This window comes from Pleurodeles waltl, chromosome 10 (assembly GCF_031143425.1).
Source record: "Pleurodeles waltl isolate 20211129_DDA chromosome 10, aPleWal1.hap1.20221129, whole genome shotgun sequence".
Lineage (NCBI taxonomy): Eukaryota > Metazoa > Chordata > Amphibia > Caudata > Salamandridae > Pleurodeles > Pleurodeles waltl.
In genome coordinates, this window is record NC_090449.1 from 12,918,585 (window position 1) to 12,932,183 (window position 13,599).

At 47.5% G+C, this 13,599-nt stretch overlaps 1 protein-coding gene across 13 annotated transcripts in view; it reads left to right on the plus strand.

Annotated features, from left to right (window-relative positions):
• The window catches only part of ATP2B3 (ATPase plasma membrane Ca2+ transporting 3), a 536,302-nt gene that overhangs the window by 219,561 nt on the left and 303,142 nt on the right, over positions 1-13,599 (plus strand). For all 13 annotated transcript variants that reach the window (XM_069209397.1, XM_069209399.1, XM_069209393.1 and 10 more), the window contains one exon: positions 515-836. In XM_069209397.1, coding sequence (XP_069065498.1) covers positions 635-836 — 202 coding nt within the window. In that variant the 5' untranslated portion in view covers positions 515-634. The remainder of the gene's footprint in view (positions 1-514; positions 837-13,599) is intronic.

Genomic DNA, 13,599 nt, shown 5'->3' on the forward strand with positions numbered 1-13,599 from the left:
CTGAATGCGCCACTGGTGCTAAAGCACAGCACTGTGTGCATATTTCCGCTGGGTGACAGAACTCAGAAGAATCTTGCAGAGTTTTTATGTAACTCTGCGGAATTCCATGGAGTGATTTTTTTGAGTTCCGCCCACCCCTAACCTCGGCACTCTCTCTCTCTCTCTGTATATATATATATATATATATATATATATATATTTGGAGTTTACAGTAGTAAATATTTACTTGCCAGTATTTGCTTACCTTTGTGATATTGAGGAAGTCGATATTCCAGTTATGATATTCTCTTAGAACAATATTTTTGTACACAATATTCCAACATTCAACCCCACTACTCCTGTACGCTAATTCTTCTAGAGGATGCTTCCAAACATTGCTGCCTCTCCTGTCATCCTGTATACATTGGCAATTTAAAAAAGTACAATTTTCTTGTTGTTTTAGCTTGCCTATGGCTGTATTTTTACCCCCTTGTTCAAGCATGCATGATCTGAATTCTGTCTCTCTCCTCTGTAGGCCTCTCTACTCACTAACCCATTCACCTCATCAAACCTCTCTGTTTGGAGGCCAAGTGCAGCTGAGACACACAACATTTAAAGCCAAACTTTGCAGAGCAGAATCTTGAGTGAGGCCAAGATGGGAGACCTCAACAGTTCGGTGGACTTCTACCCCAAGACCCAGCGCAGGGAGCTGAACCATGCAGGCGGCTTCGGCTGCACGCTGCAGGAGCTGCGCTCGCTCATGGAGCTGCGCGGTGCCGAGGCCATCCAGAAGGTGCAGGAGAGCTACGGGGATGTGCACGGGCTCTGCCGGCGGCTCAAGACGTCCCCTGTGGAAGGTAACCACTCCCTCGCTCTGCGCATGCGCTCTGTGGTGGGCGTGGACAAACGCTGCCAATCAGTGGAACTGACACTGAGGCTGTGGTTATGTCCCACCTCTATTTCTATCTTTTTCACTCTCTCTGTCTTATTCTTTGCCTAACTCCTTTATCTTTTAATAATGGCTTCTATATCTATCCTTCTCCAAGTCTGTCATTTGTTAGTAATTTCTGTGTTTTTGTGTATCCTGCTAGTCTCATTCCCTAGCTTTCTGAGCTTCCTTGTGTTTGTATTAATTTATTTTTATTTGTTTAATTTTATATAGTGTTTAAGTCAATAAATACATGTCTAAACAGGGTGCAATAAGCAGGGCCAGTGGAATGGCATGACTCTGCCTCACAGCTTTTTCCAAGAAATTACAGATTTCCAGATCTTGCCAAATAATCTACAACTTAGTAAATGTTTTGTGGATTTCAGTAAACATGGTGGATATCTCACAAGTATGATGTTACTAAATAGCACAGCCTACAGCCACTTTTTCCTACTCCTGATGCTGTGTTCTGGTGTTATACAGGTACTGACAGGTGCCCACATAGCATTACATCACCAACTGATGGACAGGTACACAATCTGTAGTGTGCAATGTGAAAGAGGTCTTTGCATTTTCAAACAGGGTGCCAGGATTCAATTTTTTTCTTGAAAGTTGTTCATTATTTAAAAAGAAAAAGGGAGCACACTGCCTTGCATTCAAGCTGAAAATAGCCCCAAGGCATCATGGTAAATGCAGTCATTTAAATATAAATAGCGAGACTTTTTCAAACAATGATTCACCCTAAGTAGGTGCAGCAAGTGCTGTATCGCTGTAGAAAGTCTTTCACCTAAGGTAGGTGCAGCGAGTGCCGTATCTCTGGACACGTGTTTCTGGCTTTCGGCCGTCATCAGCAGAGAGCGTATGTAACTGAAGGGGTCGCTTGAAATGCTGCCAAACGTCTTCACAGGTTTTTGTACCACTCAGTAGGCACACAGGTGCATCGCCAGTGCTCGTCAGCAAGAGGCTCACGGGAGCCGTCATTTAGACATCCAAAAAGAAAAAGGGAGCATATTGTCTTGCATTCAAGCGGAAAATAGCCCCAAGGCATCATGGTAAATGCAGTCATTTAAATATAAATAGCGAGAATTTTTCAAACAAATTGTTCATTATTTGTACACATTAATCTTAAGCCACAGACAGTGTCCTCACAGCAGGAGTTGTGTGAAGCCGGCACTCAGAGTTTGGAAGATATCCATATACTTTACGTCTCTTATTAAGGTTACGCCTAGGTGATAAATTCTGCCCCGTCGTAGTGGCGCTTTGGCTACAAGTTCTGGCCAAATTTAGCCAACCGCTGCATGGTGGAGCTGTTTTCCTATGCACGGCTCACCAATGGTAAGTTATGGGCAACCGAGAATTGGCATCCCATAGTGCGACTATCGTGTGCTAGGAGCACATCCAGCACAATTATCCCAATGTGGCCAGTCATGGGCGGTTACAACCGTTCATGTGAGAAGGTTGTTGCTCAAGTAGAAAATCTACTTGAACGGCAGCAAAACCATCTCGAGCAGCAGCGCCCTCAGGCGAGCCATGTGGTGCAGTTTCTCAGCACAGAATGAGTTCCTGGCACTGGAAATCAGTGCAATGCCCCAATTTCCGACCACTTCTGGAGTAACATTCTGCAAGTTCTACCCAGGCCTACTAAAGGTCCGGTGTGTTGAATGTTAAGTGTCCCTGATGAGGCACCTACATGAGACACATTCAGTGTGCCATGGTGTTCTGCAACGTTAATGTAAAGAGCTGTTTCCAGAGTTTAGTCTTCAAGCATAAACACAGAGCAAACCCCAAAATTGAAACCCACTCTTACAAAATAACTGTAATGCACAGAGTAAAGAAAGAATGTTTTTTAATTACGAGAAGTGCGTACAACTAGGCTTGATTTCTGCTTCATGTCATTTTGTACACTTTTTGAGAGCTATTTCACTAGGGAGTTGGAAGGGATACTGTTAATAAAATGGTGTTCCTGTGCTTCCCTGCAAGACACAATCATTACTTGTTTGTGCCTAACATTTTGAGTAGGAATTCTTTTTGAATGTCTGTAATTTTCTTTTTCAAGAATGCCTTTTTGTTAATATAGTTATTTTCCGTTTTCGATCACAGTGTGCTACAACACACAATACCAACAGAGCGCTACAGAATGTTCATCAACTTTTACTTTTCTTGCTGCGTAATTTAGCCAACGCTGTCACATGACGTGATCCATTCGTTGCGTTTTCCGTCACAGTGTGTCCCTGATTTACACAATGGTGTATTTTTAGGGGAAGCCTGGCGAGTATTCTTGGTAGACTGTGATATGTCAGTCTTGGTAGACACTCATTACTTTGCCTGCTGGTTAGTGTGTGGTATCTTTGGTGTGCTATACAAGAGCTCAGTTCTGCAATAGTGCCTTTTGTTAGCTTGATGGTGTGCTCATTGGTCAATGGTGTGTTTGTTGGGTGCACATGGTGTTACACTGTCCAACGCTGTCTTTGGTGTGGTAAAGCGGTTTCATTGGTAGATAGTTGAGTTATGCTGTTCCGTATTGTCTTGCATTTGATTGATTTTGTTTTAAGTTGCTCATTACTTATTGACACTACCTTTGGGTTGTTTAATGGTGGCTTACTTTGACAAATGATTGTCAGAATTGACCCTGGTGTGATACATGACGTGCTGCATTGTTCAGGGGGTCAGTGGAGTCTCAGGTTTGTTAGACAGTGTTGTGTTGCTCAGTTGTTGTCAGTGGCCTCTCTAGGTTTGGTAGATGAGGTGCCATGTTGACAATTTTGCCTTTCTTTTGCTAGGCCGAGTGCTACATTGGTAAATGGTGTGTTTGGTTTTGTACATAGTGCTATGTGACGTGTTGGTGGCTATTGTTGCCTCAGCGTTGTTGTACGGGGCGCTATGTTAGGCAGTCAGTGACAGTGGTGTCTTTGGTTGGATAGACGGATTGTTATCTTTGTCAGGTGTTGTCATTTTCTTTCTCATTTAGTAAAGAGGTTGTCACATTGCTGAGGGGCTATCACTGGTGTCTTTGGTTTGAAAGATGAGGCTTGCTATGCTTAAATGATAGTTGTTTGGCCTGATATCATAGACAGAGGTGTAATGTTTCACTCTGATTGTCAGTAGTGCTGGGTGACATTGTTTTTATCTGCAGTATGTGGATGAAGGACCATGCTGCAAATCTGCCATTATTTTATATAGTTAACATAAGTTTCCCATACACCCATTTACAAACACTGGCCGGTATGGAAATAAACAAGAAATAGTAGGTGTAATTTTACAAGAACCTACAGAACTATTAAAGAATCAAAACTGCTGTACCTCCTCCCTCCTTCTGATATCAAAAGCAAGCTAGAAGGTATTGCATGTTAAAATGTGGTAGGGTGCAGTATGATACAGGGTGCGTTAACAACATCAGGGCCCTCTCTTGGCGAGTGGTTGGTAGCCTGCTGAGTGGGAAGATGTTGTGTGAGACAGAGCACCCTCAGGTATCTGGGGTGCAAGAGTTCCTGAACTCCTGGGATACAAAAGTGATACAAGGCACTCATATTTTCTCGAACTCTCTCTTGCCGCTAGGGTGGATGAGAGTTGTTCCATGCCCAGAAGATCCCACAGTTGGGGAGCTACGCTCCATATGCTGAGATTATGTCTTTCCCCCATAGTGTGGTAGTTGCTTGTTTGGCAGTACTCACTAGCTAAAGTAACCCGTTTGTCCCTACTGGGCCATAGTGGGTAAGTTTGTTCATTGGGAAGGGTTAGGAGAACATATTCTGGAAACTGCAGGATATCCCTGGTGTATATAGAATTTACACTAGTTATTATTTCTTGCCAGTACCATTTTGGTTTAGGGAAGCGCCACAGCAAATGCATTGGTATTCTCATAACCCCACGTTTTCTACAGCAGGCAAACTATTTGATTTTGCAACTGGGGGGCTTCAAAGGGTTTGATCTGGCTGCATAATACCAATCTGATAGGGTACAGAGTGAAAAGTGTTACAATAGACAATTGTAGAAACATTTATAGATTTCAGAAGGAAAAATGTAATCACACTAGTGGGGGTAACAAAATGGCTTGCTTCATGGGTGGTGGTGAACAAGGTTATATGTGAGGTGCGAATGTGTGTGGATTTAAAGACTTTGAATAGGACAGCTGTGAACATATTTACACTACCACATATAGATATGGTAAGATTGCTGGAATAGTGATTTTCCGTTCTACACCTCCCACTGTTGCACCATCATGTTGAACTTAATTTTGGAGCTATAATCTTTCAATGCTTGTGATAATACAGGAAGTCTGTGTATTTAAAACAACGCTATTTAGCCCTCTGTTGGCTGTAACTGGCTTCTAAAAGATTATGCCAGGATTGTTGCAGGACATACAGGTAGTGGTATTGTTCAACAGCATATTGCTTATCTTTGGGAATACAGAGATGAGCATGGCAGAGGGCGGGACAAAGTGGCGAGGTTTATAAGAAAGGAAGGTTTCACCTTGCATAAAGACACATCTGTGTTTCAAGTAACAATTGTAAGATATCTAGGATATGAACTAACGGGCGAGGGTGTGAAATAAAAATAAAACCTGATTGTCAGAGTCCTGAATGCGCCAGCTCCTGATGGCAAGGAACGGCGTAGGGTTAATCCTAAGGAATGTGGAATATATACAGGGTGTGTGTAACCGCAGATAATGGCATGATTTTGAGAGCACTCTTCAAGAGAAAGTTCAATGTTGTATGGTCCAAGAATGGCAACTGTGGTTGTGGCTGTGGGAAGAGAAATATAAAATGCTTCAATCTAAGATAATCCGTTCACAATCGGGGACAGAACAATCCTGCTTATGCATGGCATTGAGCGTCTATCGGGAACACTTTACCACTAGAGTTTCAAAAGGGTCTGTAATGAGGGTCTGGAAGTGGAAGTGGTCTGGAAAGTACAAAAGTTGTGCTCTATTGTCAGGGGAACAGAATTTGCACTTGGGATTGTTCATACACAATACGGGACAACTTCATGAGGAGGGAGCTGGGTTTCGTACTATGGAGAATACAGTTCAAGGCATGCACATTTCATGTAGAAAATGAATGAGGAAAGACAGCCCCAGATTTGGGGGGTGGGAACAAAATAACAGAGAAGGCTGAGCCAAACTGATGGTCAACTCCGGCTTCAAGAGCCCGTGCACATCGGGCCAGTTGTAGATATTGGCTGGGAGGTTACTCCCTCACAACTGTTGAAATGTAAATACCATAGGACATTGTAGGATTTAGATTTGGGTGGGATGTCCATCACCATTGTGATAGAGTAACCCCTCTGCCAGTATCTAAATGAGGCCCATCATGTTGCAATATGATAAGGTATCTTCCAAATTCTTTAATATGTAGAAGCAATCCATCTTAGCACCTCAGATAATATCAGAAGTATTTATTAAAAAGTTTGAGTTTTTAAAGGTGAACTGAGACATGCTCTGCATAGCAGCTACTAACAGAACATACAAGTCACAGACCAAGGCTCTGGCAATGTCGAGTCCTCTCCTGGACACCAGCCAGGACTGCAGCCCAGCTGAGGGTCCTAGGATCTCACAGGGGCTCAGGAAGCTGTGACAGCGAAGATAGATACCCTGATACACCACCTCAGGGGCAAGAAGGGAGGAGAAGTGCCTTACAGGAGAAAATGAGAAACAGAGGAAAACTTTCAGCTGTGAGTTAGCAACCAAAAAAAAACAATTTACGACACAACTAGAATCAGGGAAACAAGAAACGAAATATAGGGAACTGCCAAGCAATAAAGCCCAATCCTAGATCCCAAATCCCGAGAAAGAAAGTAGAGAGAAATGGTTTAGGCCACATGTCCACATGTCAAAGTGCTTTCACTTATCTAGTCTGCGGGCTTCATTCAACATAGCAATGCACTCTGGGAGTTGTAGTCTTGGTCTGAAGAGTTGATCCCATGGGCTCTCCCAGCTCAAAACAGTGAGACTGACGTATGTGCCCATCATAGGTAGGACATCGGGTAGAGACCTCCCCCTAAGCACAGCAGAGCCATTGTGTAACGTGGCACTCCTCTGAGCAGTGAAGGCCAGGGTAATGGGGGTCCAATGCCCACCAGTCTAGGATCAGGAAACCGAGGGTCACTGAAAGATGAGTGCACTTCCAGTGGAGTGCTGTCTCTGGATGCAGGGGAGCACTGTCTCTGGATGAAGGGATGTGCTGTCTCTGGATACAGGGGAGCGCTGTCTCTGGATACAGGAGAGCGCTGTCTCTGTATACAGGGGAGTGCTGTCTCTGGATACCGGAGAGTGCTGTCTCTGTATACAGGGGAGTGCTGTCTCTGGATACAGGAGAGTGCTGTCTCTGGATACCGGAGAGTGCTGTCTCTGTATACAGGGGAGTGCTGTCTCTCGATACAGGAGAGTGATGTAATTGGATAGAGGGGCGTGCTGTCTCTGGATACAGAAGAGTGCTGTCTCCGGATACAGGGAAGTTCTGTCTCTGGATACAGAGGCGTGCTGTCTCTGGATACAGTGGGGTGTCGCCTCTGGATACAGGTGACTGCTGTCTCTTGATACATGGAAGTGCTGTCTCTGGATACAGGGGTTTGCTGTCTCTGGATACAGGGAAATGCTGTCTCTGGATACAGGAGAGTGCTGTCTCTGGTTACAGGGGAGTGCTGTCTCTGTATACAGGAGAGTGCTGTCCCTGGATAAAAGGGGGCACTGTCTCTGGATACAGGGGCGTGCTGTCTCTGCATACAGTGGGGTGTCGTCTCTGGATACAGGTGACTGCTGTCTCTTGATACATGGAAGTGCTGTCTCTGGATACAGGGGTTTGCTGTCTCTGGATACAGGGAAATGCTGTCTCTGATTACAGGAGAGTGCTGTCTCTGGTTACAGGGGAGTGCTGTCTCTGTATACAGGAGAGTGCTGTCCTTGGATACAAGGGGGCGCTGTCTCTGGATACAGGGGTATGCTGCCTCTGGTTACAGGAGAGTGCTGTCTCTGGTTACAGGGGAGTGCTGTCTCTGTATACAGAAGAGTGCTGTCTCTGGTTACAGGGGGGTGCTGTCTTTGTATACAGGAGAGTGCTGTTCTTGATACAGGGGAGTGCTGTCTCTGGATACAGGGAAGTGCTGTCTCTGGATACAGGGGTTTGCTGTCTCTGGATACAGGGAAATGCTGTCTCTGGATACAGGAGAGTGCTGTCTCTGGTTACAGGGGAGTGCTGTCTCTGTATACAGGAGAGTGCTGTCCCTGGATACAAGGGGGTGCTGTCTCTGGATACAGGGGTATGCTGCCTCTGGTTACAGGAGAGTGCTGTCTCTGGTTACAGGGAAGTGCTGCCTCTGTATACAGGTGACTGCTGTCTCTTGATACATGGAAGTGCTGTCTCTGGATACAGGGGTTTGCTGTCTCTGGATACAGGGAAATGCTGTCTCTGGATACAGGAGAGTGCTGTCTCTGGTTACAGGGGAGTGCTGTCTCTGTATACAGGAGAGTGCTGTCCCTGGATAAAAGGGGGCGCTGTCTCTGGATACAGGGGTATGCTGCCTCTGGTTACAGGAGAGTGCTGTCTCTGGTTACAGGGGAGTGCTGTCTCTGTATACAGGCGAGTGCTGTCTCTGGTTACAGGGGGATGCTGTCTCTGTATACAGGAGAGTGCTGTCCCTGGATACATGGGACTGCTGTTTCTGGATACAGTAGAGTGCTGTCTCTGGATGCAGAGGTGTGCTGTCTTGGGATACAGGGGACTGCTGTCTCTGGCTACAGGGAAATTCTGGCTCTGGGTGCAGGGGAGTGCTGTCTCTGGATGAAGGAGAGTGCTGGCTCTGGATGCAGTGATGTGCTGTCTCTGGATGCAGGGGAGTGCTGTCTCTAGATACAGGGAAAAGCTGTCTCTGGATACAGGGTCATGCTGTCTCTGGATGCAGGATGTGCTGCCTCTGGTTACAGGAGGGTGATGTTTCTGGTTACAGGGGAGTGCTGTCTCTGTATACAGGAGAGTGCTGTCTCTGGTTACAGGGGAGTGCTGTCTCTGTATACAGGAGAGTGCTGTCCCTGGATACAAGGGGGCGCTGTCTCTGGATACAGGGGTATGCTGCCTCTGGTTACAGGAGAGTGCTGTCTCTGGTTACAGGGAAGTGCTGCCTCTGTATACAGGTGACTGCTGTCTCTTGATACATGGAAGTGCTGTCTCTGGATACAGGGGTTTGCTGTCTCTGGATACAGGGAAATGCTGTCTCTGGATACAGGAGAGTGCTGTCTCTGGTTACAGGGGAGTGCTGTCTCTGTATACAGGAGAGTGCTGTCCCTGGATACAAGGGGGTGCTGTCTCTGGATACAGGGGTATGCTGCCTCTGGTTACAGGAGAGTGCTGTCTCTGGTTACAGGGGAGTGCTGTCTCTGTATACAGGCGAGTGCTGTCTCTGGTTACAGGGGGGGTGCTGTCTCTGTATACAGGAGAGTGCTGTCCCTGGATACAGGGGACTGCTGTTTCTGGATACAGTAGAGTGCTGTCTCTGGATGCAGAGGTGTGCTGTCTCGGGATACAGGGGACTGCTGTCTCTTGCTACAAGGAAATGCTGGCTCTCGGTGCAGGGGAGTGCTGTCTCTGGATGCAGGAGAGTGCTGGCTCTGGATGCAGGGATGTGCTGTCTCTGGATGCAGGGGAGTGCTGTCTCTAGATACAGGGAAAAGCTGTCTCTGGATACAGGGTCATGCTGTCTCTGGATGCAGGATGTGCTGCCTCTGGTTACAGGAGGGTGATGTCTCTGGTTACAGGGGAGTGCTGTCTCTGTATACAGGAGAGTGCTGTTCTGGATACAGGGGAGTGCTGTCTCTGGATACAGGGATGTGCTGTCTCTGGATACAGGGTTGGGCTGTCTCTGGATACAGGGGAGTGCTGTCTCTGGATACAGGGTTATGCTGTCTCTGGATACAGGAGAGTGCTGTTCTGGACACAGGGGAGTGCTGTCTCTAGATACAGTAGGGTACTGTCTCTGGATGCAGAGGTGTGCTGTCTCAGGATACAGAGGAGTGATATCTCTGGATACAGAGGAGTGTTATCTCCAGATACAATGGAGTACTGTCTCTGGATACAGGAGAGTGCTGCCTCTGGATACAGGGTTGTGCTGTCCCTGGGTACAGGGGAGTGCTGTCTCTGGATACAGGGGTGGGCTGTCTCTGGATACAGGAGAGTGCTGTCTCTGGTCACAGGGGAGTTCTGTCTCCGGTTACAAGGGAGTGCTGTCTATGTATACAGGAGAGTGCTGTCCCTGGATAGACAGGAGTGCTGTCTCAGGATACAGGGAAAGGCTGTCTCTGTATACAGGAGAGTGCTGTCCCTGGATAGACGGGAGTGCTTTCTCTGGATACAGGGGAATGCTTTCTCTATATACAGGAGAATGCTGTCTCTGGATAGAGTAGAATGCTGTCTCTGGACGCAGAGGTGTGCTGTCTCTGGATACAGGGCAGTGATATTTCTGGATACAGGGGATAGTTGTCTCTGGATACAGGAGAGTGTTATCTCTGGGTACAATGGAGTACTGTCTCTGGATACAGGGGAGTGCTCTCTCTGGATACAAAGTAGTGCTGCCATTGGCTAGAGGGGTGTGCTGTTTCTAGATACAAGGGAGTACTGTCTCTGGATGCAGAGGAGCGCTGTCTCTGGATGCAGGGGTGCGTTGTCTCCGGTGAGTACAGGGGAGTGCTGCTGCTGTCTCTGGATACAGTGGAGTGTTTTCTTTGGACACAGGGGTGTCTCTGCAAACAGGGGTGTGCTGTCTCTGGATACAGAGGAGTGCTGTCCCTGATTACAGGGGAGTGCTGTCTCTGGATTCCGGGGTATGTTGTCTCTTAATAAAGGAGAGTGCTTTCTCTGGATACAGGGGAGCGATCTCTCTGGATACTGAGGAATGCTGTCTCTAGACACAGGGGTGTGCTGTCTCTGGATACAGAGGAGTGATGTCCCTGATTACAGGGGAGTGCTGTCACTGGAGGCAGGGGTGTGCTGTATCAGGATACGGGGTATGCTGTCTCTGGATGCAGGGGAGTGCTGTCACTGGATGCAGGGGAGTGCTGTCTCTGGATGCAGGGGAGCGCTGTCACTGGATGCAGGGGAGTGCTGTCTCTGGATGCAGGGGAGCGCTGTCTATGCATACTGGAGGGAGTTGTCTCTGGACACAGGAGCGCCATCTCTCTGGATACTGAGGAATGCTGTCTCTGGACACAGGGGGTGCTGCCTCTGGATACAGGGGAGCAGTGCTACCCAGTGCTACTCCAAGAAGCAAGGAGATACTGCTGAAGACTGCTATCTCTGAAATAAGGGTGCACCCATGAACCGTGCCCCCTCTGGAGCACGTGCACTGTGAGGAAACAATAGTGCACTGCTGGAGGGTGCTAGCTTCAGAAGTGCACTGTTAAACAATGGTAAGGGAACAATAATGCACTGATGGAGGGTGCTAGCTCCAGAAACAGGAGTGCACTGTTAAACAATGGTGATTAAACAATAGTGCACTGCTGGAGAGTGCTGGCTCCAGAAACACGAGTGCACTGCTAGAGGGTGCTAGCTCTTGATACAGGAGTGCATTGTTAAACAATAGTGAAGAAATAATAGTGCACTGCTGAACAGTGCTAGTTCCAGAAACAGAAGTGCACTGTTAAACAATGGTGAATAAACAATAGTGCACTGGTGGAGGGTGCTAGCTCCGGAAACAGGAGTGCACTGCTGGAGGATGGCTCCACAAACAGGAGTGCACTGTTAAACAATGGTGAATAAACAATAGTGCACTGCTGGAGAGTGTTAGCTCCAGAAACACGAGTACACTGCTGGAGGGTGCTAGCTCCTGATACAGGAGCGCACTGTTAAACAATGGTGAATAAACACTAGTGCACTGCTGGAGGGTGGCTCCAGAAACAGGAGTGCACTGTTAAACAATAGTGAAGAAATAATAGTGCACTGCTGAACAGTGCTGGCTCCAGAAACACGAGTGCACTGGTAGAGGGTGCTAGCTCCTAATACAGGAGTGCACTGTTAAACAATAGTGAAGAAATAATAGTGCACTGTTGAACAGTGCTAGTTCCAGAAACAGAAGTTCACTGTTAAACAATGGTGAGGGAACAATAGTGCACTGGTGAAGGGTGCTAGCTCCGGAAACATGAGGGCACTGTTGAAGAGTGGTGAGGGAACAATAGTGCACTGCTGGAGTGTGCTAGCTCCGGAAAGAGGAGGGCACTGTTGAAGAGTGGTGAGGGAACAATAGTGCACTGCTGGAGGGTGCTAGCTCCGGAAACAGGAGGGCACTGTTGAAGAGTGGTGAGGAAACAATAGTGCACTGCTGGAGGGTGCTAGCTCCGGAAACAGGAGGGTACTGTTGAAGAGTGGTGGGGGAACAATAGTGCACTTCTGGAGGGTGCTAGCTCCGGAAACATGAGGGTACTGTTGAAGAGTGGTGAGGGAACAATAGTGCACTGCTGGAGGGTGCTAGCTCCTGATACAGGAGTGCACTGTTAAACAATGGTGAATAAACACTAGTGCATTGCTGGAGGGTGGCTCCAGAAACAGGAGTGCACTGTTATACAATAGTGAAGAAATAATAGTGCACTGCTGAACAGTGCTAGTTCCAGAAACAGGAGTGCACTGTTAAACAATGGTGAATAAACAATAGTGCACTGGTGGAGGGTGCTAGCTCCGGAAACAGGAGTGCACTGCTGGGGGATGGCTCCACAAACAGGAGTGCACTGTTAAACAATGGTGAATAAACAATAGTGCACTGCTGGAGAGTGTTCGCTCCAGAAACACGAGTGCACTGCTGGAGGGTGCTAGCTCCTGATACAGGAGTGCACTGTTAAACAATGGTGAATAAACACTAGTGCACTGCTGGAGGGTGGCTCCAGAAACAGGAGTGCACTGTTAAACAATAGTGAAGAAATAATAGTGCACTGCTGAACAGTGCTAGTTCCAGAAACAGGAGTGCACTGTTAAACAATGGTGCGGGAACAATAGTGCACTGCTGAATCGCGCTCGCGCCGGAAACAGGAGTGCACTTTTATACAATGGTGAATAAACAATAGTGCACTGCTAGAGGGTGCTAGCTCCTGATAAAGGATCTACAGAAACAGGAGTGCACTGCAGGAGGGTGGCTTCAGAAACAGGAGTGCACTGTTAAACAATGGTGAAAAAACAATAGTGCACTGTATATGGTCGAGCCATACCGTGTATTTTGTATATCCGCACGAGATGCATGTAATTATAATGACTCTAAAGTAATCTAATTTGCATAGACAGCTGTCACCCTGGAGACCTGGACGGGCCCATCCCCCCTGCATCTGTGATGGGCACGTCTTTCTCACCCACTGAACTATCTTCCCACCTGAAGACGTAGTGACGTGCACGAAGGAACGAGCCCAGTACCAACCAGTGTACAATCACTCATGAAATGCAAAGTACCCACCCCCGCCCCCCCGTGCGGGAGCATTAATGACTGCACGGTGAGACCCGCAGCCAGAGGCCGCCATCTGCGGAGGATGAAAGGCCCTAATCAGGCCGGGCTGCCCCCTGCACCGGGCACGTCCTCTGCGCGCTGGTTAAATATTAAAAAATGCCAGGCACCCGCGGAGGTGGCATCACCGCTGTGCCTGCTGCGCTGGGCGAGGGGCGGCCCCGGGCGCATCCGCCTGAGGGGGCACAGCAGAGAGTACCAGCACTTCTCATTACTGAACAGTTACT